The 25654-nt window shown below is 34.1% G+C and overlaps 3 protein-coding genes across 6 annotated transcripts; all 3 read right to left on the bottom strand.

The window, feature by feature from the left end:
• Nucleotides 1–2723: 2723 nt before the first annotated feature.
• LOC131949804 (gastrula zinc finger protein XlCGF26.1) lies at nt 2724–8768 on the bottom strand. Of its 4 annotated transcripts, none has more exons than XM_059311810.1 (3): nt 8019–8768; nt 7721–7809; nt 2724–4818 (listed from the first exon to the last, which is right to left on the bottom strand). In XM_059311810.1, exon 3 carries the CDS (start codon nt 4790–4792, stop codon nt 3275–3277), a length of 1518 nt encoding a protein of 505 aa, XP_059167793.1. In that variant the 5' UTR covers nt 4793–4818; nt 7721–7809; nt 8019–8768; the 3' UTR covers nt 2724–3274. The 4 variants fall into 4 exon arrangements, with proteins under 4 accessions (XP_059167793.1, XP_059167784.1, XP_059167767.1 ...); XM_059311801.1 differs by having other exon boundaries at nt 7721–7874; XM_059311784.1 differs by adding an exon at nt 5787–5820 and having other exon boundaries at nt 7721–8768.
• Nucleotides 8769–15808: 7040 nt separating this feature from the next.
• Nucleotides 15809–16451, bottom strand: LOC131949854 (zinc finger protein 585A-like). Its single transcript, XM_059311866.1, has 2 exons — nt 16298–16451; nt 15809–15996 (listed from the first exon to the last, which is right to left on the bottom strand). Exons 1-2 carry the CDS (start codon nt 16449–16451, stop codon nt 15809–15811), a joined length of 342 nt encoding a protein of 113 aa, XP_059167849.1.
• Nucleotides 16452–17178: 727 nt separating this feature from the next.
• Nucleotides 17179–22781, bottom strand: LOC131950497 (zinc finger protein 208-like). Its single transcript, XM_059312694.1, has 6 exons — nt 22688–22781; nt 19526–22127; nt 19125–19264; nt 18910–19025; nt 18642–18807; nt 17179–18340 (listed from the first exon to the last, which is right to left on the bottom strand). The coding sequence occupies exons 1-6, from the start codon at nt 22701–22703 to the stop codon at nt 17181–17183; spliced, it is 4200 nt and encodes a 1399-aa protein (XP_059168677.1). The 5' UTR covers nt 22704–22781; the 3' UTR covers nt 17179–17180.
• Nucleotides 22782–25654: the final 2873 nt, after the last annotated feature.

Consider the following 25654-nt stretch of genomic DNA (forward strand, 5'->3'; position numbering starts at 1 on the left):
AACCAAAACCTACGATCAATAAACAATGAAGACAGTCTTCCTGTGGCCAACCACTTAAATAAGAGTGGACATGAGATAAAAACTGACTTTTGTGTAGGCCTAACCGATGTTCGATTCTGCCATAATTTTAAAAACCGCCTGAACATGGAAACACGATCCATACTTAAATTTGCCACACGGGCAGCGGATGGCTTAAACGAACAGGTATCTTTCACCTATTCCCATTCGAATTTGCTTTAGATCTATAGATCTACTTATCAAGACGTAGGCTACGCTTTGAAATTTATACAATTTTCTCTGCACAAACTAATAACATTTGCTTTAAAAAGCAACATAAATATCATTGAACAGCCGGGTTTTAACTAGATCTAAATCCTTTAAGTATTTCTACAGACTCTAACAGTGTGTGCATATAATTTGTTTTAATATTTCTAATAGGTATTAGCCTATGTTAATGTAGTCGGATTTTTAGTTATTTAGTTATATCTTTGTTTTGTCACTAATATCGTTCAACGTGTAGTTAATCACAATTTGTTCTGACAAATAACTGTTTCATAAATTATTTTTTTCCAAACAAGCATAACATTAAAATTACATAGGCCTATAATTCACGTGTAACCGGTACCGATGGTTAGGTCGAGTATTAAATAAACATTAACAGTATTTGAAATTAGAAACATGTCAGTTAAAGTAGTTTCACTGGAGGATTTCTACATGCCTTAAAGAGAAGAAAGTCAATCCCTTAGTATACATCATCATAATCTTTCCTCGTTCGTGCCCAACACACATGGCGGAGATAAAGCAGAGTTCATCTGTTACTTTCACTGACATCGGCATGTAATGAGAACGTGTGCTCAGCACTATGCCCAGCCGACTTTGTCTTCCTTACGTGGGTAAGGTACACGTCAGGGCACGGTGGACGCATTCACGCGTCCGACCAAAATCCTAACTCGATTCCCAGCGGCAGAGGCGTAGCGACCCTTCCCGGCGCCCGGGGACAAACTTTTCGATTTCCAACCCCCTCAAACTTTCGATTTGCACCCCCCCCCTCGAGATTTCGATTTGCACCCCCCTCTCGAGATTTTGATTTGCACCCCCCCCCCCCTCAAACTTTCGATTTGCACCCTCCTCAACCTTTCAATTTATTTTTCAAACCCATTTTGGCTCCACCTAAGGTCGGCGCCCGGGGACATATGTCCCCCCCCCCCCGCCCCCTACTGCCCAGCGGTCAAGAGCTCAACTATTTGACCACACTATCCCATAATATACATAAAAATTGCATAAACACCACCCCCACCACACTACCTCTATTTCAGGCTGATACTAACTCTACAAATAACCCTTACCTGAACACTGACTATCTAATCTATGTACACACACAACCACTTATCTACTACAGCACCAACAAGATTATATTGTATAACTATAATAAATTATTCTTTGAAAAGTATTAACATAAAGTATTAGTTATATATATATATATATAAAGTAGGAGGGGGTGCAAATCGAAAGTTTGAGGGGGGGGTGCAAAATCGAAAGTTTGAGGGGGTGCAAATCAAAAGGGGGGGGGGGCGCAAATCGAAAGTTTGAGGGGGGGGGGGGTGCAAAATCGAAAGTTTGAGGGGGTGCAAATCAAAAGTCTGGGGGGAGGGGTGCAAATCGAAAGTTTGTCCCCGGGTAAAAATTGGAACCCCCCCCCCCCCCCCCCCTTGAGACGATCCTGGCTACGCCACTGTAACATGTTAAACAGAAACTTTGCATTTTTTTACAAGCTTTTATTTAACTTGCTTCCCCTGTCTGTCATCTGTTTTAATCCTAGATGGAAACTGGAAAACAACATGATGTTGCCTCATAGTATCTCATAGCAGCACGACGTGACTCCTAATTCCACACTGTGCCAACTTGCCCCACTACAATTGTGTTTTACATATGTTTTATTAATAGTTGAGGTAAAGAGTAAAATGCTTGTGTTTAGCCAACAGGGCTTTACACAGGACTAAAGTAGAAAAAAAAATATTCTCATAAAATATATGTTTACTCTCACCAAAATCAACTTTATAAACTTTAATTTTAAAATTAGCTTTATATGTAAACTAGACTACCTGTTATCGTTGGATAGTTGTGGGTCTCAGGGGTCATCCATAAATGACATTAAGACTCACTTATCATCACAAAAAGACAGACCCACATTCAAAAAGACGTCACACCTCAGACGCTTTTGTCTTCTAAAAACACATATTTAGGCTGAACATGTGTCTGACCACACTATCCCTTCATATGCTGATGTAAAAAAAAAAAAAAACAGGCTAACTCTACTTCACCTGCCCTGTGTCCCGATAAATCAGACATGTTTTTTGTCTTTTAAAACGTCGATTTCGGCTAAGAATGGGTCTGACCACACTATCCCTGACGTCACAGGTGACCTCTACACCTGCCCAACTCTACTTCAGCGTGGTCGAGTCAGTAAAGCTCGCGGTTGCTAAACCGAAAAGTCTTGAGTTCGAACCCTGGGGAAATCTACTCTTATAGGAGAGACAAATGCTGCCTTGTAGTTTGTTCTTGGTTGGACAAAGGCTAGGGAAGCAAATCCAATAAGAAAGCAGGCTGAAATCGGAGTCAATGGCCTCAATGGCGCATAACACGAATACTTAACTGTGTTGGAGTGGAGGGATTCCCTTCCCACACTAAAATTAAGAACAAAGAAGAATTGTTTAGACATCATTTACATTTATTTAGCACAGTAGCACTGTGGGTATCAAGTGCACACTTTTTACAAAATGCTTGTCTTCCACAGATACATATCTCCATAGCAACATACATTAAAATAATAAATTTCACATTTATAGTCATAGTTTAAAAGTGAAAATGACTTAGTGCTAGTTTGTTTGTGTTTGCATTTCATCATCATAGAAAAAGAATTTGAAATGCTAATGATTTCTAAAACAAAGGAAACCCAATATGTAGATAGTTCATACAGAACCAGCACTATCAAGTAATTAAAATCTTACATTTTATGATGGCTCCAATTGATTTTAAAAAAATAAAATAAACCCCACTTTCTTTTCTGAGAAAAGCAAATTTTGATATCAAAAGCATTTTTAGCTATTTTTTGTCTCCTTTTTTCTATACTCTTTTGCCTTTTAAACTAAAACCTCATCTATTTGACTAGAATTGGCCAGATGTGTTAAGAACAGTCAAGCAAGGTCTATATAAATAAATTACCAACGGAAACCTTGGTATGAAAAATGTAATACAGATAACAAGAATCAAAATTTCAAAACATTTTTACAAAGATAAGACTGCAGATCAGATGGTGTTTTTTAAAATTACCAAGCTGGGTAAAATATTTACCACATTTGACACACATGAAAGGCTTTTCTTCTGTGTGAATTCTATAGTGTATTTTTAAATTACATTGTTGGGTAAAATATTTACCACATTGATCACATCTGTAAGGTTTTTCTCCAGTATGAATTCTGAGGTGATTTTGTAAATCCCATAGCTGTCTAAAACATTTACAACATAAGTCACACTTGTAAGGTTTTTCTCCAGTATGAACGCTATGGTGCCTCTCCAGGTTGCTAAAATTTGTAAAATATTTACCACATATGACACACATGAAAGGCGTTTCTCCTGTATGAATTCTAAGGTGTTTTTGTATTTCCCAAAACTGTTTTAAACATTTACCACATAAGTCACACTTGTAAGGTTTTTCACCTGTATGAATTCTATGGTGCTTCCTCAAGTTACCAAAATTTGTAAAGCATTTACCACATGTGGCACACATGAAAGGATTTTCTCCTGTATGCATTCTATGGTGTTTTTTTAAAGCACAATGCTGGGTAAAATATATACCACATTTGTCACATTTGAAAGGCTTTTCACCTGTATGAATTCTAAGGTGATTTTGCAAATCCCATAGCTGTATAAAACATTTTCCACATAAGTCACACTGGTAAGGTTTTTTTCCTGTATGAATTTTATGGTGCTTCCTCAAGTTGCCAATATTTGTAAAATATTTACCACATTTATCACACTGATAAGGCCTTTCTCCTGTATGAATTATAAGGTGTTTTTGTAAATCCGATAGCTGTCTAAAACATTTACCACATATGTCACATTTGTAAGGCTTTTCTCCCGAATGAATTCTAAGGTGTTTTTGAAAATCCCATAGCTGTCTAAAACATTTACCACATAAGTCACACTTGTAAGGCTTTTCCCCTGTATGAATTCTATGGTGCTTCTTCAAGTTGCCAATATTTGTAAAATATTTATCACATTTGTCACACTTGTAAGGCTTTTCTCCTGTGTGAATTCTAAGGTGTTGTTTTAAAAAACATAGCTGTCTAAAATATTTACCACATAAGTCACAATTGTAAGTTTTTTCTCCTGTATGAATGCTATGATGTCTTCGTAACTGTGCAAGTGTTGTAAAACATTTAGAACATTTGTTGCATTTGTAAGGTTTTTCTCCTAAATGAATTATACAGTGATTCTTTAGCTGTGCTAATGTTCTAAAACATTGACCACAGCTCTCACAATTGTAAGCCTTTTTTTTTGTATGAACTTTAAGGTGTTTGCTTAATGTATCATGGCTAAGATAACATTTATTACACTGGTCACATTTGTGAGGCTTTTCTACTGTAGAAATGATATGGTGTTGATGAAAGTTTGATGACTGGGAAGAAAGTTGACTAGAATTATCAATGAGATCTGGGCTTCTGTTGACAATTCTCTCCCTACCATGTCTGTATTGCAAATGTGATTTCAAATAAAGTTTTGTTAAAGCCATTCTGCAATCTTGACTTGGATAAATATCTGTGGAATGTTTTTACTTGTTTGAAAATTGTTTTCATAAAATTTAAAGACATGTTTAAACACAATGCTTAAGAGACATGATATTGACATCTGTTGATAAAGTGGACATTAAAAAAACTGATAAAGTAGACACAGTTATGACTGAATGAAACAGTGCACATGTGACTAACAGTGGACATGAAAATCAACTACATCAATAATAAGGACTAGAAGATGTATGCACTAAATGAAAATAAAATTTTCATTAAATTTAAAGAAGGTTCGGGCACAATGCTAAGGAGACATGACATTAATATCTGCTGATAAAGTGGACAGAAAAATTGATTCAGTGATGACTGACTGTTATAGTGTACACAGTGATGACTGGCTGATACAGTGGACTCAGTGATGACTACAAAATACAATGGACATAGTTGTGACTGAAAAATACAGTGGACACAGTGGTGACTAACTGATACAGTGGACACATTGGTGACTAACTGACACAGTGGACACAGTGGTGACTGACACAGTGGACACAGTGGTGACTGACACAGTGGACACAGTGGTGACTGACACAGTGGACACAGTGGTGACTGACACAGTGGACACAGTGGTGACTGACACAGTGGACACAGTGGTGACTGACACAGTGGTGACTGACACAGTGGACACAGTGGTGACTGACACAGTGGACACAGTGGTGACTAACTGCTACGGTGGACACAGTGGTGACTAACTGCTACGGTGGACACAGTGGTGACTAACTGCTACGGTGGACACAGTGGTGACTAACTGCTACGGTGGACACAGTGGTGACTAACTGCTATGGTGGACACAGTGATAGCTAATTGATAGTTAACATGTGACTGACTTACACAACAGTGGACATGAAAATCAACTACATCAACAAAAAGGATTAGGAGATGTATGTAGGCCTACTAAATGAAATTGCTAATTATGAAAATAATTAATTTTACTTGAAATACCTTGTTTTCATTTGATGAATTATCTTCCCAAAATCTGACAATAAATATTTCCTTAAAATTATATATTCAGTATTCTAAAAACATTTTTGATAGTAATATTGCATACTTGATAATCAGTGAGAAGGAATAATACAATTGATGCATGTAAGAAAATGTTTCTTTTACTCTTCTGTTAAACCTACACATTTTTCTGAACCTAGGCGCAAATGAATCGTTAACCGGAACTGGAGCTTTAACCAGATTGGGTATATTTAGCCCTAACTGAAACTTTATCCAGAACTAGACGGTTGACCTCAAACTGAACCTTAAAAAAAGCTAGTCTTAATCTTAACACTAATTACATTAATAACCCTAATCACAATATTCTGTAGCTTTTTAATTATTTGCCTTTGTTAGTCATATTTGAAATTGAATAGACACACTCACATAACTATTAAACGTATAAAATAGTCTGTAAATTTTTGTCTCTATTATCAATGAATTATGATGTCATTATATTTTTGCATCTTGGTGTTGAACTTTTTAATTTGCTTTTATTTCTACTTGATTTGTATTTTCCTATTAGTTTCATATGAGTCTAGAGCATTCTTTTCACTCATATGGAAAGACAGAATAGTGTACAAGTATTTATATACATTCAGTAACGCAAAAATTTCTATGAGATTTAATATCTGTCATACCAAGTGTTTATATTTCATATTCATAATTTGAAAAATAGTAGGCCTACCATAACTCATTAATTTAAAATTAATTAATTAATTTAAAATTCAAGACCAAGAATTAGCATAATAATTTCTGGTACAACATGAACAGATATTAATTTATATAGTCTCATATTAAAGTAATAGTTGTAACATGCAAGATTTTCATTCTTTTAAATGTGACTTTCCCTTTGTGACCATAAACAAAACAACACAACAATGCCTAGCCATTTTATGGGTTCAGATGTTTCTTCATGTCTGCTGTCAGTAGACAGACAATTGATAAAATATTACGGACAGAGAAACTACTTTGAAATGCAAAATACATTAAATTAGGAAATGATTTAACTAAAAGGGTGTTGGGAAATTGCAAAATGCGAAAGGGAGAGGTGGTAAACTACGAGAAGGGCGCAAAAACCATGAGTCATGGGACATTTTTGCCTTGCATTTTACCACCACCCGATACTTACGATAGGTGGGAGGATGCAAAGCTATCTGTGAAAATTTAACAGCTACCAATTTACAGTGATATTTGATGCAGACTTTTGTTTCGTTTATATTGTTAAAACTTCGGATTTTTCCATTGCTAGACATTCTGATGACTTAACTATCTTAACAAATTTCCTGTTTAATTTATTTTTACTATTAAAGAAACATCTGTGTTTTATCAATACCAGCCGCTCCCTTACTTGAATCAAATGTTACACTTTTGACCCCGATAACGTAAGTAATTTCTTTTAAATACATTGGAGAAGAGGGAGAGGGCTATATGCTCACTGAAATCGAGCATATAGATATAGATTTTAAAAATAAAGTCTATAATAATATTCTCTTTATGAACTCACACTGACCCATCTATCTAGACAGGAGTTTTCTCCCGCTGACTAGAAAACAAGAGTGGCGGTCATAGGATGTTAAATTTTATATATGCATTATATATATATATATATATAGACCTATATATATATATATATATATATATATATATATATATATATATATATATATATATATATATATATATATATATATATATATATATATATATATATATATATATATATATATATATATATACCTATATATATATATATATATATATAAACTAGATATAAAAAAAAGAACAACACTCATCATTCATGATATATATCAGCTTCTTTAGGTTATAATTATAACACAACACAAAAAACATTAAACAAATCTTTTCCTCGCAAAATGTGTCTTGTTATTTACCCGTAATTCTGCAGGTACGTCTCGCATTTTCTTCTCGCAGTTTACCGCCTCGCCATTTGATGTTTTGTGTTTCGCAAATACCCAACACCCTAATTAAGAATGTTTTAAAAAACAGCCACGACAGTGAATAGCCCTGCTACAGCTATTCAGTTGACTGTGAATAGACACTTCAACTAAACAATGCCATGATCAAACATGTTTAATGTGTCATCTTAGCTGTGTTAGTACTAATTAATTATTAATTTAGTAATCAGTAGGCCTAGATCTAGATATTCTACATCTACAAGTAACAACATACTATGAATCTGAGTGGATTAGACATCAGTATTACTGTTAGATACTGCTGATACTGACGGATTGGTAGATCTAGTAACTAAATCTAGTAAGCCGCCCTATTGTCACACTAAAGAAAGACTATGACTAATGTGAAAAAAAAGGTGGCTCGTTTAAAATTTTGGTAGATCTAGACTAGATTAGATCTAATAATATAGAATATAGGCCTAGATTAATAATAATTTCACTTTTTTAAGAAGGAGTTCTTTATGTTAATTATGTTTTGTAAGTTACATAAATGTTTCAAAGTTTCTTTCATGTAGATCTAGTCTAGATCTAGTCTCTACCTGTTTTTAAACAATTGTGTCAAAACTTTTCAGTAATAAATAAAGACTAGCGATGTTTTCATCAAATGCATACTAGTTCATTTAGATCTAGATCTAGATCAACTTTAGAATCTAGTTAGTTTAGCACTTTAGCAGCCATCTTGTTTGTTTATTTGGTAAAATTTTAGATTACCGACTAGATCTAGATCTATTCTAGATCTAGATAAATCATTAGATTTTTAGAACTAGACTTGTAGATCTAAAAAAAAATCTGGCTCTAGGTCTATAATCTTCGATGTAGTCTACTCTAGATTCTATATCTATCTATCATTCTATCTAGATCTAGTGTCGCTAATCTAGATCTATTCTAGGCGTATACTACTCTAGATCTAGATTTCTAGATCTATACTATAGTATACACGCAATCAATGGACCAGAAATTGGGAAGCTTGGAAGACAAAAGATCTAGATTATATACGAAACTAAATCGGAAATTATCAAGCAGTTATAAAAAGCATAGGCCTAGAACTAGATCTAGATTTTACTAGATTCTAGATATAATCTAGATCTATATCTAGATTCTGACATATAGATCTAGTTAGTATACTAAGTATGCGTCTATAATCTATTTTACTATACGAAACTAAATCTGAAATTATCAAGCAGTTATAAAAAGCATAGGCCTAGAACTAGAGTTAATCTAGATCCTCTAGATCTAATCTAGAATCTTGATTCTGATCAGGGGCGGAACTACCGTACCGCCAGACCCCGCAATGCGGGGGGGGGGGGGGGGGGCAGGACGTTTAGGGGCCCAGTTCCGACCAAAAAACAATGAATTTTTTTTTCAAAAATTATGTTTTTCATGCATCTTGAAAGTGGTTTTGTAAAAAAAAAAAACAGGTCTACTATAGCAGAGATTGTTGCGTAGAAAAATATTTTAAAATCTACAAGAGCTATAGTTTGAAAGGTAGGCAAACATTCACACAACTTCCATGACTTACTGCCCTTCTTTAAAATAGGGATGCCCACGAAGCTAATTTAAATAGTTTTGTACTATGTATATTAAAAAGCAATTGATTCTCTGAATTGTTATTTAAATAAGACGTAATAAACAATGTTATAGCTATAAAAATCATTTTTTTCAAAATTGATATTATAAAAGCCAAAAATGAAAAAAAATAAACATAACGAGAGAAACCATTCACGAATCAAGCTTACGTCTTTATATATTTTTGAGCAGCAATTTTTGTAGTATCCATGATTATTTCTAACCCAAGATGAGTTTAGACTAAATTTGTCTGATCCATTTCTTACATATATGCAGACGACAGAACATAAACAGCGAGAAGGACAACTCTTCAAATATGACACGCTGTACTCACCACTTAAACAAGTTTTGTCAATCCCTCCTCAGCCGGATTCCAACACTATCATTTTACATTAACCCCTTTTACTGATTATCCCTTAAAATTGTGTATAACAACATAGATCTATATAAAACAAATATGATAACCATGTACATACTTATTATTAATACGCTCATCCGGACAAAATGGTTTCATTAGATGATAAAATTTAGTAAAAAAGGTGTATACATTTGTAAATTCATCTTGATATGTTTTTTTAAGAACATTTTAAAAAAAATGTAAAATATGCTGATGTCGTTGCAAATGTACCCCTCCTATAGTAAAAGACCTGTCAAAAATGGACCTAAAAACTATCGTTTTATTTTGTATATGTATAAACTCAACTATATAAAATTTGCTAATGTTAATGTACTTGTTTTAAATTGCAAATAAAAAAAAAACGTTGAGCAAAATTGAACGGAGAAAAAAAAAAAAAAAAAAAAAAAGGACTAAATTTGTCTGGTTTGTTCTCTCAGAATGGTTATTTATTGCAATGAAGTAGACTTAATTACTCAGTTAGGATATAGATTTTATATATATATATATATATATATATATATATATATATATATATATATATATATATATATATATATATATATATATATATATATAGGGGGCCCTAATTTTTTCTTTGCGGGGGAGCCCTTTTTTTCTAGTTCCGCCACTGATTCTGATCTATAGATCTAGATTCTGATCTATAGATCTAGCTAGTATACTAAGTATGCGTCTATAATCTATTTTATATAAATTAAAATAGGGCCTAACCATTTGGTAACTAATCGATTAATCAAATGTGCAGACGCGATTTTCTTATTAAGGGCAGTAACTATTTAACTATTTGTAAATTAAACTATTATTGAAATTATTGAATCTTGATTACATCGGCTGTTTGCTGAGTGGTACCCAATCAGTGACGTAAAGTTAACCATTTGACACAAAAAAAAATCGATTTCAGTCCCCCCCCCCCCCCCCCCCCCCGATGTGGATGTCCAAAATAAAATAAGTAGACCTCTCAAAACTTATTACCTATTGTTTAATAATTCTGGTGCAGCCTATTGTGTACATATATAACAAGGGGTTATCCCCAGTCCACAAAAGTAAATTTTTTGGACCCCTCCTCCTGCGTGTTGACGTCATACATGGATGACTCTAGTCCCTAAACTGATATATGGATTTAATACTTTTGTTAATGTTGGTTATTAGGTCCTTTATCATATTTGACCTTAATATTAAGAGAAGAATCTATGGTGAAGAGAGAAAAAATCAGTATGCTTCAATTTTAAAGGTCCTAAATAAATAGTAAATAAAGGCCCTATAAATTGTATTATTCATTAATTTTATTTCAATGACTTTCCCCGTTACCAACAAAAATAAAACTCACGCAAAGTTTTATAGGGGTAGGCTCCGTTTAAAATATTTTATCTATAGCTTTTTTTTTGAGGTACATCCGCATATATTTTCCTATTAAATAAAATTGGTCGTAAAATCTTGGTAACTATGACAACGGCGGCCTTCTCGAAATATAACCTCTTCCAAGGATTCCCACCATCAGTGGTGTAGCTAGGTCGTGTATCACCCGGTGCGGCACTTAATTGTGTCACCCTTCTCCCTCCCCCCGTATATATATATATATATATATATATATATATATATATATATATATATATATATATATATATACAAGGCATACTGCTCTATCATTAGCAGGTTTACGTCATGGTGTTACCCCCCCCCCCCCCCCCCCCCCCCCCCACCACCGACCTTGTCGAGATTTGTCCAATTTGCTCTTAAAAGACTATTTAACACTCTAATTAATCACTTAATGAAGTGGAATTATCGATTTTCTGTCTATATTTTGCTATTTTCTGCCTTTGTGTCACCCCCCTAAATGGTGTCACCCGGTGCGGTCCGATGTTGTCATAGTTACCAAGATGGTGCCATAATTTTTTTTTAAAATGGAAACACACATGCGGTTGTACCTTTTAAAAGCTGTAGAGAACTCCAGTATAACACATATCATTGTAATCAGCCAAGGGGGATAATAAATTAAGTTATAATTAATGGGTTGCGGCCCCCGTGGGAACGCAACTGTTGATGTCGTTTTTCTTATGTTTTTTGGTGAGCGAATTTTACCAGTGTTCCATGTTATTTGATATGGGATGGGATTATGGGTAGTTCGTGCCTGTGGCCGTGTAGGTCAGACCCAACGGTGCCGTTGCCTATGATAAGTAGATCATGTAGACCTTATGAAGGTAATGTAAATTATGTTTATTATTACTGTATTATTTCCACTACTTAGTGCTGCATGGGCAGACTAGGTATGAAGTATTTTAGGTTAAGTATTTATTTAAGTATTTATTATTGTACTACTTATTGGTACTTGTTGGCAGTAGTGTGTACTGGTCGTAACATTTTATTACACCCGTGTATTTGTGTAGCCTACACGGGGTATTTCCAGTGATGTAACCTATAGAGTCCTTGCATATGACGTCACATCCGTTCGGGTATGTAAACATCCGCCATCGCGGTGTACAGATCTAATTCAAAATGGTGGTCTGTGTTGTGAAAGATTGTGATACTCGAAGTGGCAGATCTAAAGGGATTCCTTTATTTCAACTGCCAAGGGTTATATTAAACCAAGATGATAGAGATCGACAGTTAACAGATCGAAGACGCCGTCAATTTTTAGTCAATATTTATCGCAGCGGTGTGAGTGAAGCAGCGGCAAATAACATGCGAATCTGTTCTCGACACTTGGTTTCAGCAAAGGACAGTAAAATAATTAACTTTATTTTAATTATAAAAGATAACTGTTAATAAAACAAATATGCTCGACCTTCACAAATACTAATAGTAAAAGACAATGTAAAAAGTAATAATAAGAATAATAAGATTTAATTGTAATAATAGTGATTTAATATTTAGATCTAGAATCTAGCTCTAAACATGGCGTAAACAAAAGTCGGACCTTAGATCTACGGTGACTGGCTCCGCTTGGTAGACATAGAATCTCGCATCTACTTATTTAATTAAATTTAATTACAAAATTTAGATCTACATTTCGATTCAAAATACACCCATAATAAATCAAAAGTACTCATAATAATAAAGCATTTAATTGTCTCTAAGATCTAAAACCTAGCTCTATAATGATAATCTTATCATTTTTTTAGCAAACGAAATTATTTGAAATTGAAATAGATTGTTTGACTAGACTTAGATCTAGAATCTGCTACTTAAATTAAATTTTAAAAAGTTCATACAAGCATGTAGTTGATATTATTGTAGTAGAAGGCTTTAATAAATTACTTTGTGTCTTTTCACAGTAATATGTATCTGATACTGGACTGAGTTTAATTAAATTCAAATGCATATCTAGTAATTAGTCTATTAAGTTTATGTAGCTTAGTAGTTAGTAGAATCTAGATTCTAGATCAAACCAGCGGACAACAAATAACCACATTATTATTATTTGGTCAATGATTAGGCTAATTTTTTTTTAAAACTACTGTTTATAAAGAAACAAATCAAGCTAGAAACATTATAAGTGAGATGGTTTAGAATAATAACAATGGACCCAGTCTACAATTGATACAATTGCAGGTCTACATAGGGCCTACAGTCTAGTAGTTTACAGTAGACAACTAGTGTGTAGGTAGTATACTAGTGTGTAGCTGTCCAGAGTTAAGATTCTTGGATGTAAAAAGGGATGGTACTAGCTAATCTGCCTTAATGCTTTCCCCTGATAAGCCATGTGTGCTATAAATGACATAACATGACATGGAGGTGAGAAATGTTGAGGGGAGAGCAGTGGGACTGATTTCCCCTTTGTTCTCCCTGCTGGGCCCTGAGGGTAAAATATTATATAAGAGATGCTGTCTCTGGTTGGTTGAGATCCAAGAACAGTAATCCCTGTGGGGCTGGGTATCACAGGAGGAGGTGAGAAATTTTCAAAGAAGAGGTTAATATTTAAAAAATTTAATACAAACAGATAACAAGAATTTAAAAATTCAACAATATGTAACAAACAAAAGGCCATCCAATATACAGTTCGAGTGATGTAATCTAAATTTCAAGTGTAGCTTCTTTGATTAAGGCAGAGCTTCTTTCCAGCATCTCTTCATACAAAATATTTACTAGTTACCACATTTGAAAGGATTCTTTTCACTATTTGAATCCTTAAGGTGGTTCTGTAACATAGTACTTTGAAAGAAACAGTTACCACATGGATTACGCTTACAAGGCTTTTCTCAAGTGTGAAGTCTATAGTAGATCAGTAAATGCGACATCTATTTATGGCTTATACCACACTTGTCACCAATGTTCCCTCCATCTTGAGCAGCTGTTTTGAACCAGCAGTGCAGTCATTTTGTAAAAACATATATCCTTATCTCCTAAAGTGATGAAGTTCTATTAAACATTTACCACATTTTTTACACATGTAATGATTTTCTCCTGTATGAATTGTATGGCAGTTCTGTACATCTGTTTGAAACATTGGCCACAGTTGGCACACTACTAAAGCTTTTGTTTATTTTGAATTTTAAGCTGTCTCTGTAATTTATAACTTGCTGTAAAACATTTATCACACGTTAATTTTAAGGTGTTTCTGTGATTGTTAAAGCTTCAAAAACATTTGCCATATTTTTCTAATGTGAATGGGTTTTTTTTTCTACAGTGGTTTTGTAAATGGGAGATGTAAATGAAATGCTAACCACAGTGCTCATGCACATTAGGCTATTCTCCTGTATGAGTTTTAAGGTGTCTCCTCAATTGACCACGATGTCTCAAACCTATACCACATTTCCCACACACATAAGGCTTTTCTCCTGTATGAATTCTAAAGTGGCACTGTAAGAAATAACTTTGACTGAAACATTTACCACATTTCTTACACATGTAAGGCTTTTCTCCTGTATGAATTATGTGATGGCTTTTCAAATGTGCAATCGGTTTGAAGCATTGACCACAATTGTTACACATGTAAGGCTTTTCTCCTGTGTGAACTCTAAGGTGCCTCATTAAAATGCAAAGCTGGGTGAAACAATTACCACACTGATCACACACATATATGGCTTTTTTCCTGTATGAATTCTTTTGTGTCTGAGTAAATTGCCATTTTGAAACAATTACCACATATGTCACACTTGTAAGGTTTTTGATCAGTATGAATTCTATGGTGTCTTTGTAAATCACTAGTCTGTTTGAAACATTTACCACATTTGTCACACTTAAGCGTTCTTTCTCTTGTATGAACTACTTGATGTTTTTTCAAAGAGCTAACCTTCAAATAACATTTATCACATTTGCCACACTTGTGAGGATTTTCCCCTGTTAATTTTATGTTAAATAATAAATCTAGTAGGCCGAAAACAAGCAGGTGGTGATTTTTATTTATTGAATGCAAAGTACTATTTTAAATTTCACTTTTGGCAACTATAACTAAAAGAAAACTGGTCATATAAAACTATGTTTAATTATAGTGTTATTTTAAATACTAAGCACTTTATAGCTATTCATGTAAAAACCATATGTTGACTTAGCATCTATCAAACAAAGCACCTCTGGTCACCCCCCCCCCCCCCCACCAAAAAAAAAAAAAAAGCAAATAAGACCTTGATATTTAAATATTTAATGTTAACAGATAACAAGAATTAAAATTTCAATAACAAGAATTCAAATTTTAACAAAATAATTAACAAAAACAGGCCATCCAATTAACAGTGCTGTTAAATGACACTAAAAGTGTCACACATCTCAAAGATATGTAGAAAGGCCAAGCTCATTTTTTCTTTGATGGTTAAAACTGTTTCTTTAAGACAACTCTTAGTGCAAAACATTTAACAATTACCACATTTGTAAGGCTTTTCTCCTGTATGAAATCTAGGGTGGTTTTGCAACATAATACTTCAAAGGAAACATTAACCATATGTATAAAAGTGTGAATTCTATGGTCTGAAACTTTACCAAACATTAGGTTTTCTCTTGTATAAATTCTAAAGTGTCTCCTCAAAGGACCACATTCTCTCAAACATTTACCACATTTCCTACACATGTAAGGCTTTTCCCCTGCATGAATTCTAAAGTGCCTTTACTTGCTCTAAAACATTTACCTCATTTTTTTTACACTTGTAAGGCTTTTCTCCTGTATGGATTGTATGGTGGCTCTGTAAATCAGGGAGCTGTGTGAAATATTGACCACAATCATCACACTTGTAAGGCTTTTCTTCTGTATGAGTTTTAAGGTGTATCTGTAATCCATAATGTGCTGGAAAACATTTTCCACACTTGTCACACATGTAAGGTTTTTCTCCTTTTTTTTAACATAATTTTTTTAGTTTTAAAAACAAAATTGATAACAACAAAAATTTACAAAAGAAACCTCTCATACATGATCAAACAGAAGAGGCTGTTTTATGTTAGATATATACACAATACAGCATAAAGGATGAAACATTTGAACCATACATGTTGAGATGATGATGAACATTTATACAAAGGAAGTTAATGGTGAAATAGATGAACTGATTAGATTCTTTCTTGAGACTCTAACAGTACAACACTGTTACCACGAATGACCACCATTCCAATGTTTCTCTTTTCTCCTGATTTTGTTTCTTCAATAGCATCATCAACAACAAGATTCATAAAAGAGTCAAAGCCTCTGAGAGTACCTGTTACTTTTCTGTTACCATTCAGCTTCAATGTTAAAACCTTTTCCATACACTTTTTCAACTATGGTGGATGAGCTTTACTCATTTAAAACTTTTGCTTTTGGGGTTTTAATTTGCGCCAACAAAATATGAGAAAAATAAAAGGTTTTTCTTCTATATGAACTGTACGGTTTATCTTCAATAGGCTAAACTCTGTAAAACATTTACCACATTTCTTACACTTGTATGTCTTTTCTTCTAAATTATGAATTCTAAGGTGTCTCTGTAATCCATGAATTTCTGCAAAATATTTACCACATTTATCACACTAAAAAGAATCTTCTCTTGCTTGAAATTTAAAGTCCTTTTTAAATTGGCAAAGCTTCAAAACACTGTTACCAAATTTTTCTAAAGTGGAATGATTTTGTTTTTGATGGTGGTTCTGTAAATGTGAGATTTGCATGAAAGACTGACCACATTGGGTACACATACAGCTTTTCTCCTGTATGAATCCAAAGGTGTTACTGTAAAATGCAAAGCTGAATAAAACAATTACCACATTGATCACACATTCAAGGCTTTTCTCCAGTATGAATTGTATGGCAGTTCTGTACATGTGGGATCTGTTTGAAACAGGTGGCACACTAGTAAGGCTTTTGTTTATTTTGAATTTCAAGCTGTCTCTGCAATCTATAACTTGCCGTAACACATTTAGCACACTTTAATTTTAAGGTCATTCTGTGATTGGTAAAACTTCAAAAAAATGTGCAAAATTTTCCTAGTGTGGAATGGTTTTTTTTTAAGGTGGTTCTGAAAATACGAGACCTGTATGAGTTCTAAGGTGTCTTCTTAAGTGGCAACCTTGACCAAAAAATATACCACATTTCTTACACATATAAGGTTTTTCTCCTGAATGAATTCTAAAATGGCACTGTAATAAATTACTTTGACTGAAACATTTACCACATTTCTTACACATATAAGGTTTTTCTCCTGTATGAACTCTGTGATGGCTCTTCAAATGTGCGAACTGTTTGAAGCTTTTACCACAGTTGTCACACATGTAAGGCTTTTCTCCTGTGTGAACTCTAAGGTGCCTCGTTAAAATGCCAAGCTGGGTGAAACAATTACCACAGTGATCACACATATATGGCTTTTTTCCTGTATGAATTATATTGTGTCTCTTTAAATTAACATTAAGTCTGAAGCATTTACCACATTTGTGACACTTGTGAGGCTTTTCTCCTGTGTGAACACTAAGGTGTAACCGCAAACTACCAGTATGTTTGAAACATTTACCACATTTGTCACACTTAAGCATGCTTTCTCTTGTATGAACTACTTGATGTTTTTTCAAGGAGCTAACCTTCAAATAACATTTATTACATTTGTCACACTTGTGAGGATTTTCCCCTGTATGGATTACAAGGTGTTTTTGTACATCACAAAGCAGTGTGAAACTTCTATCACATTTGTCACATTTATAAGGTTTTGCTCTACTATGAATTCTAGAACTGTGTCTCTGTAAATCCCAAAGCTTATGAAAAAATTTACCACATTTCTCACACATGTAAGGCTTGTCTTCTGTATGAATTTTAAAGTGTTTCTTTAAGTGGCTCAACTTTAAAAAACATTGACCACATTCGTCACACTGGTAGGATTTTTGGCTAGTATGACTGCTAAGGTGTGTCTTTAAACTTGTCCCTTCTATAAAACTCTTCCCACATTCAGCACACTTGTATGGCTTTTCTCCTGTATGGATTCTATAGTGTCTCTTAAAACTCCCAACCCTTGAGAAACATTTACCACATTTGTCACACTTATAAGGCTTTTCTCCTGTATGGATTGTATGGTGGCTCTGTAAATCAGGGAGCTGTGTGAAATATTGACCACAATCATCACACTTGTAAGGCTTTTCTTCTGTATGAGTTTTAAGGTGTATCTGTAATCCATAATGTGCTGGAAAACATTTTCCACACTTGTCACACATGTAAGGTTTTTCTCCTTTTTTTTAACATAATTTTTTTAGTTTTAAAAACAAAATTGATAACAACAAAAATTTACAAAAGAAACCTCTCATACATGATCAAACAGAAGAGGCTGTTTTATGTTAGATATATACACAATACAGCATAAAGGATGAAACATTTGAACCATACATGTTGAGATGATGATGAACATTTATACAAAGGAAGTTAATGGTGAAATAGATGAACTGATTAGATTCTTTCTTGAGACTCTAACAGTACAACACTGTTACCACGAATGACCACCATTCCAATGTTTCTCTTTTCTCCTGATTTTGTTTCTTCAATAGCATCATCAACAACAAGATTCATAAAAGAGTCAAAGCCTCTGAGAGTACCTGTTACTTTTCTGTTACCATTCAGCTTCAATGTTAAAACCTTTTCCATACACTTTTTCAACTATGGTGGATGAGCTTTACTCATTTAAAACTTTTGCTTTTGGGGTTTTAATTTGCGCCAACAAAATATGAGAAAAATAAAAGGTTTTTCTTCTATATGAACTGTACGGTTTATCTTCAATAGGCTAAACTCTGTAAAACATTTACCACATTTCTTACACTTGTATGTCTTTTCTTCTAAATTATGAATTCTAAGGTGTCTCTGTAATCCATGAATTTCTGCAAAATATTTACCACATTTATCACACTAAAAAGAATCTTCTCTTGCTTGAAATTTAAAGTCCTTTTTAAATTGGCAAAGCTTCAAAACACTGTTACCAAATTTTTCTAAAGTGGAATGATTTTGTTTTTGATGGTGGTTCTGTAAATGTGAGATTTGCATGAAAGACTGACCACATTGGGTACACATACAGCTTTTCTCCTGTATGAATCCAAAGGTGTTACTGTAAAATGCAAAGCTGAATAAAACAATTACCACATTGATCACACATTCAAGGCTTTTCTCCAGTATGAATTGTATGGCAGTTCTGTACATGTGGGATCTGTTTGAAACAGGTGGCACACTAGTAAGGCTTTTGTTTATTTTGAATTTCAAGCTGTCTCTGCAATCTATAACTTGCCGTAACACATTTAGCACACTTTAATTTTAAGGTCATTCTGTGATTGGTAAAACTTCAAAAAAATGTGCAAAATTTTCCTAGTGTGGAATGGTTTTTTTTTAAGGTGGTTCTGAAAATACGAGACCTGTATGAGTTCTAAGGTGTCTTCTTAAGTGGCAACCTTGACCAAAAAATATACCACATTTCTTACACATATAAGGTTTTTCTCCTGAATGAATTCTAAAATGGCACTGTAATAAATTACTTTGACTGAAACATTTACCACATTTCTTACACATATAAGGTTTTTCTCCTGTATGAACTCTGTGATGGCTCTTCAAATGTGCGAACTGTTTGAAGCTTTTACCACAGTTGTCACACATGTAAGGCTTTTCTCCTGTGTGAACTCTAAGGTGCCTCGTTAAAATGCCAAGCTGGGTGAAACAATTACCACAGTGATCACACATATATGGCTTTTTTCCTGTATGAATTATATTGTGTCTCTTTAAATTAACATTAAGTCTGAAGCATTTACCACATTTGTGACACTTGTGAGGCTTTTCTCCTGTGTGAACACTAAGGTGTAACCGCAAACTACCAGTATGTTTGAAACATTTACCACATTTGTCACACTTAAGCATGCTTTCTCTTGTATGAACTACTTGATGTTTTTTCAAGGAGCTAACCTTCAAATAACATTTATTACATTTGTCACACTTGTGAGGATTTTCCCCTGTATGGATTACAAGGTGTTTTTGTACATCACAAAGCAGTGTGAAACTTCTATCACATTTGTCACATTTATAAGGTTTTGCTCTACTATGAATTCTAGAACTGTGTCTCTGTAAATCCCAAAGCTTATGAAAAAATTTACCACATTTCTCACACATGTAAGGCTTGTCTTCTGTATGAATTTTAAAGTGTTTCTTTAAGTGGCTCAACTTTAAAAAACATTGACCACATTCGTCACACTGGTAGGATTTTTGGCTAGTATGACTGCTAAGGTGTGTCTTTAAACTTGTCCCTTCTATAAAACTCTTCCCACATTCAGCACACTTGTATGGCTTTTCTCCTGTATGGATTCTATAGTGTCTCTTAAAACTCCCAACCCTTGAGAAACATTTACCACATTTGTCACACTTATAAGGCTTTTCTCCTGTATGGATTCTAGAGTGTATATTCAAATTCCCAACCATTGTGAAGCATCTACCACATTTGTTACACTTGTAAGGCTTTTCTCCTGTATGAGTCATAAAGTGCTGTCTTAACTGGCCATCATCAATGAAACATTTACCACATTCCATACACTTATACGGCTTTTCTCCTGAATGAGATCTATTGTGTTTTATTAAAGAGCCACTTTCTTTAAAACACATACCACATTTTTCACACTTATAAGGTTTTTCTCCAGTATGAATTCTTTTGTGGATACGTAAACTAGGATCCTGAGTGAAACATTTACCACATATGTCACACTTGTAAGGTTTTTCTCCTGTATGAATTCTTAAGTGTCTCTTTAAATGTGAAAATGTTGTAAAACATTTACCACATTTGCCACAATTATAAGGCTTTTCTCCTGTATGAGTTCTAAGATGTTTTCTTAATGTAGCATGGTTCAGAAAACATTTACCACAGTTGTCACATTTGTGAGGCTTGTCTTTTATACATATGATATGGCGTTGAAAGTTTGATGTCTGGGAAGAGAGTTGACTTGCATTATCAATGGCATCCAGACAGCTATTAACAGCTCTATCTTGACCATGTCTGTATTGCAAATGTGCTTTCAAATACGAAACATTTGAAAAAGTTATACTGCAATGTTGACATTTTTCACACTTATTATTTTCTCGAGTATGAATTCCTTGGTGGGTTCGTAAACTAGAATCCTGAGTGAAACATTTACCACATATGTCACACTTGTAAGGTTTTTCTCCTGTATGAATTCTTAAGTGTCTCTTTAAATCGGTACCTGTTGTAAAACATTTACCACATTTGCCACAATTATAAGGCTTTTCTCCTGTATGAACTCTAAGATGTTTTCTTAATGTAGCATGGTTCAGAAAACATTTATCACAGTTGTCACATTTGTGAGGCTTGTCTTTTATACATACGATATGGCGTTGAAAGTTTGATGTCTGGGAAGAGAGTTGACTTGTATTATCAGTGGCATCCAGACAGCTATTAACAGCTGTATCTTGACCATGTCTGTATTGCAAATGTGCTTTCAAATACAAAACATTTGAAAAAGTTATACTGCAATGTTGACATTTTTCACACTTATTATTTTCTCGAGTATGAATTCCTTGGTGGGTTCGTAAACTAGAATCCTGAGTGAAACATTTACCACATATGCCACACTTGTAAGGTTTTTCTCCTGTATGAATTCTTACGTGTCTCTTTAAATGGGTAGCTGTTGTAAAACATTTACCACATTTGCCACAATTATAAGGCTTTTCTCCTGTATGAACTCTAAGATGTTTTCTTAATGAAGCATGGTTCAGAAAACATTTATTACACTGGTCACATTTGTGAGGTTTTTCTTTTATACATATGATATGGTGTTGATGAATGTTTGATGCATGGGAAGAAAGTTGACTTGCACTATCAATGGCATCCAGCCTCCTATTAACAGCACTATCTTGACCATGTTTGTATTGCAAATGTGCTTTCAAATAAGAAAGTTTTGAAAAAGCCATACTGCAATGTTGACATGGATAGATATCTGTAAAACAATTTTATTTATTTGTTTTCATACAATTATAAGACAACTTTATAGAATAAAATAGTAACACTGATATCTGTTGATACAGCCAACATAGTTATAACTAAATGCTGCTGTGGACACAGTGATGACTAATACACTGGACACAATAGTGATTGATATAGTAGACACATCGATGACTAACTGATACAGTGATGACTAACTTATACAGTGGAAACAGTGAGGGCTGATACAGCTGACATGTGACTGACTTTTTCAACAGTGGACATGAAAATCAACTACATCAATAGTAAGGACTAAGAGATATATTAATATGTACCAAATGAAATTGCTAATTATGTAAATAATTTATTTTACTTGAAATAAATGGTTTTTCATCAATGAATCACCTCTCCAAAAATCTAACAACAAATATTTCTTTAACATTACATATTTCAGTGGACACAATGGTGACTAACGGATACAGCGGACCAAATGATGATACTGATACAACAGTGGACATAATCATCAACTACAAGGACTAGGAGACGAATGTACTTAATGAAGTTGTTAATTACCACCTTCATTATTCTCCATGTTTGTTAAAGAACTCTTGCTTATAACTCCAACCCTCTGTATCTGAGTTCCCAGTCCTATGGCACAGACGTCACCATAGTACACCTGAAAATGTCAGAATACTGTTCTATACTAGTAGGCCTAATTATAAAAAATATAAAATAATTTTCACTTGGTTTTTCATCAATGGATTTTCCCTCCAACAAATGACAATAAATATTTCTTTAATAATACATATTCAGTAATACAAAAATAGTTTTAGATAGCAATTCTGAGTACTATTGCATACTTGATAATTAGTCCTAATCTTAGCACTAATTATATTACTGATTCTAATCCCAATATTCTATTGTTTTTTAATTATTTTGCATTTGCTGCCTTTAAATTGATTCACACAGTTTATTTTACTTTTATTTTTACTTGATTTGTATTTTCCTATTAGATATGATGTTAGAGCATTCTTGCCACTCACACGGAAGGACAGAATAGTGCAGTGGCGTAGCGAGGGGGGGGACAGGAGGTGCGGAATGCACCGGGTGACACAATTTAGGGGGGTGACACCAAGGCAAAAAATAGCAAAATATATACATATTGGTTGGGTGCGCGATAGGGCACTTCCGGGCACCACAGGCGCTTCAAATTTGGCAGGCTCCAGCCTTTGGGCAATAGAATACGGGGGCTGGTGCCGGTTAGCAGCAAAGTCCACAAAGAGAGGGTCAAAACAAAACTGACCTCGACTGACGGGCGCCTTGTATGAGCTATGTTACGAAAAAAACTTTTGCCAAACAAACCCCCCCACCTCATTATATTTTGTGGGATAGTAAAAAAACACCTAGGGGTGTTAAAAAAAACTCACCATATCCTGGAGAATTCTGCAAAGTAGTCAAAACTGACCAGTCATAAACAATTGTTTGTGAAAAAGTAACAAAGACTACGTCATTTGGTAGCCTATATGTAAAGGGGAAATTACTTTTTAAAGTAATAATTTTTAAATACTGCTTTTGTTATTCCAAAGAGAAAACAAAAATCACAAAGTTCAGCATTCGTTTAAATAGATTTTTCATTATAAATTAATTTATGTACTGTAATGAATTTGTAAAATTTAATTGCCAAAGTGAATTTAATATAATATTAAGATTTATACTGTTTAGAAAGCCTTGCGAGTAATAAGTGTGCGAATACTATTCCAGTGATTGTGTAACATGAAATTACTTTTACAACTTAGGCCACATAACAGCCAATCGCCAAATAATTAATCAATCAAATTATCAAAAGTTTTTTGAAAACCTAAGCGAAGCTAGGCAGTATGCCTAGTAAATGTATATATACATACATATATCATTTTTTACGGGGGGGGGGGGGGGGGTGACACTATTAAGTGCTTCACCGGGTGACACCCAAAATTGCTACGCCACTGGAATAGTGTAAAAATATATACTTTCAGTAATACAAAAATTATGCTAGATTCAATATTTGCAGAACCATTAATATTTCATTTGAAAAACGTACTTATTATTCATTAGTTTAAAATTCAAAACCAGGAAGTCTAATTTATTTCAGGCACTACATGAATGAAATTCAATTTATCTAAGCTAATATTAAAACAATAGTATTTTGCGAAAAATTTATCCATCTGAGTCTCGAGAGCAAACCCTCTGGCAGATAAGGCCAGATCTCTTCCAACACTAAAAATTAAGAACAAAGAAGATTCATCTGAGAATGCCACTTTTACTCTTTGACCAAAAATGAAACAACAAAACAATCGCTAGCCATTTAGGAAATAGGGGTCTAGTGGTTTTTAAAATTAAAAAAAGAATTGGTTGTGATTTGAGCTCAAAATATTCTATTTCTTTTTTTTCACAGACTGATAAACCTTAAAATGCTTCACTTTTGTTCATTTTTGTACCTAGTCCATTTATATTGTATAAGTTCTATTGACTTTGATGAAACCAACTTTTAAATTTAGCCTTCATTCTTCAAAAGCTTTACTGGTATATATAGCCCTGCCAGAGGCGCCGCGAGGGGAGGGGCGGACCGCACCAGTGACACCATGGCTAAAAATTGCAAAATATATAAAAGAAATGCGCATTTTGCCAGTTAATTAATCATTAATTTAAGTTAATCCACCTGTATTAACAACTGACTATAGATAAACATCTTTACTATTATCTGTGAACATGTTAAAACTATCACAGGGGGGGGGGGGGGGTTGGGGTTGACACCAATTACAAAAAGTACAGAGGAAAAAAGGTTCTGTTGAATATTTCAAATACCTAGTAAGTCAATCAACTACAGGGGTGGGGGGTGACATCAAAATCTTATAATTTACATTGAAAACAATGCTTTTTCTACATGAATTAATAATTGTATTGATATAATGTGCACACAAATTTAAGCCATTAGGCAAAATGGGAGGGGGTGACACTAATTACAACAATATATAGGCATATGCAGACATTAATATACATATATATATATATTGGGGTGGAGTGGGGGCGACACCATGAGGTGCCGCACAGGGTGACACCAGACCTTACAATGCCACTGAGCCCTGCCACCTATAGTTTGTTTTTATAACATGAAAATCTGCCAGTTTGCTCAAGGTAAACATTTTAAAAGTAATTTTAAGAAGGTGGTCACCGAAACTAAGACGAAAAAATCATAGGAAGTGATATATCCGGTGTGGATGCCATATTGTTGTTAGCAACCGTTTCAGCCTCCAGGTTAGCGAGCAATACTAAGATTCCTTTCTTCTTCTTAATTTCGTTCTTAATTTTTAGTGTTGGGAGGGATCGAGCCTTATCTGCTAGAGGGTTTGAACTCAAGACTTTTTGATTTAGCAACCATGAGCTTTGCAGACTCGACCATGCTTCCATCACAATGAAGGATTACGTGTCAACTGGTTATGCGCCATTGAGGCTATTGACTCCGATTTCAGCCCGCTTTTCTTTTTGGATTTGCTTCCATAGCCT

This window comes from Physella acuta, unplaced genomic scaffold (genome assembly GCF_028476545.2).
Source record: "Physella acuta isolate Inbredline_101_S28 unplaced genomic scaffold, ASM2847654v3 ptg000063l, whole genome shotgun sequence".
In the NCBI taxonomy this organism is placed as follows: domain Eukaryota; kingdom Metazoa; phylum Mollusca; class Gastropoda; family Physidae; genus Physella; species Physella acuta.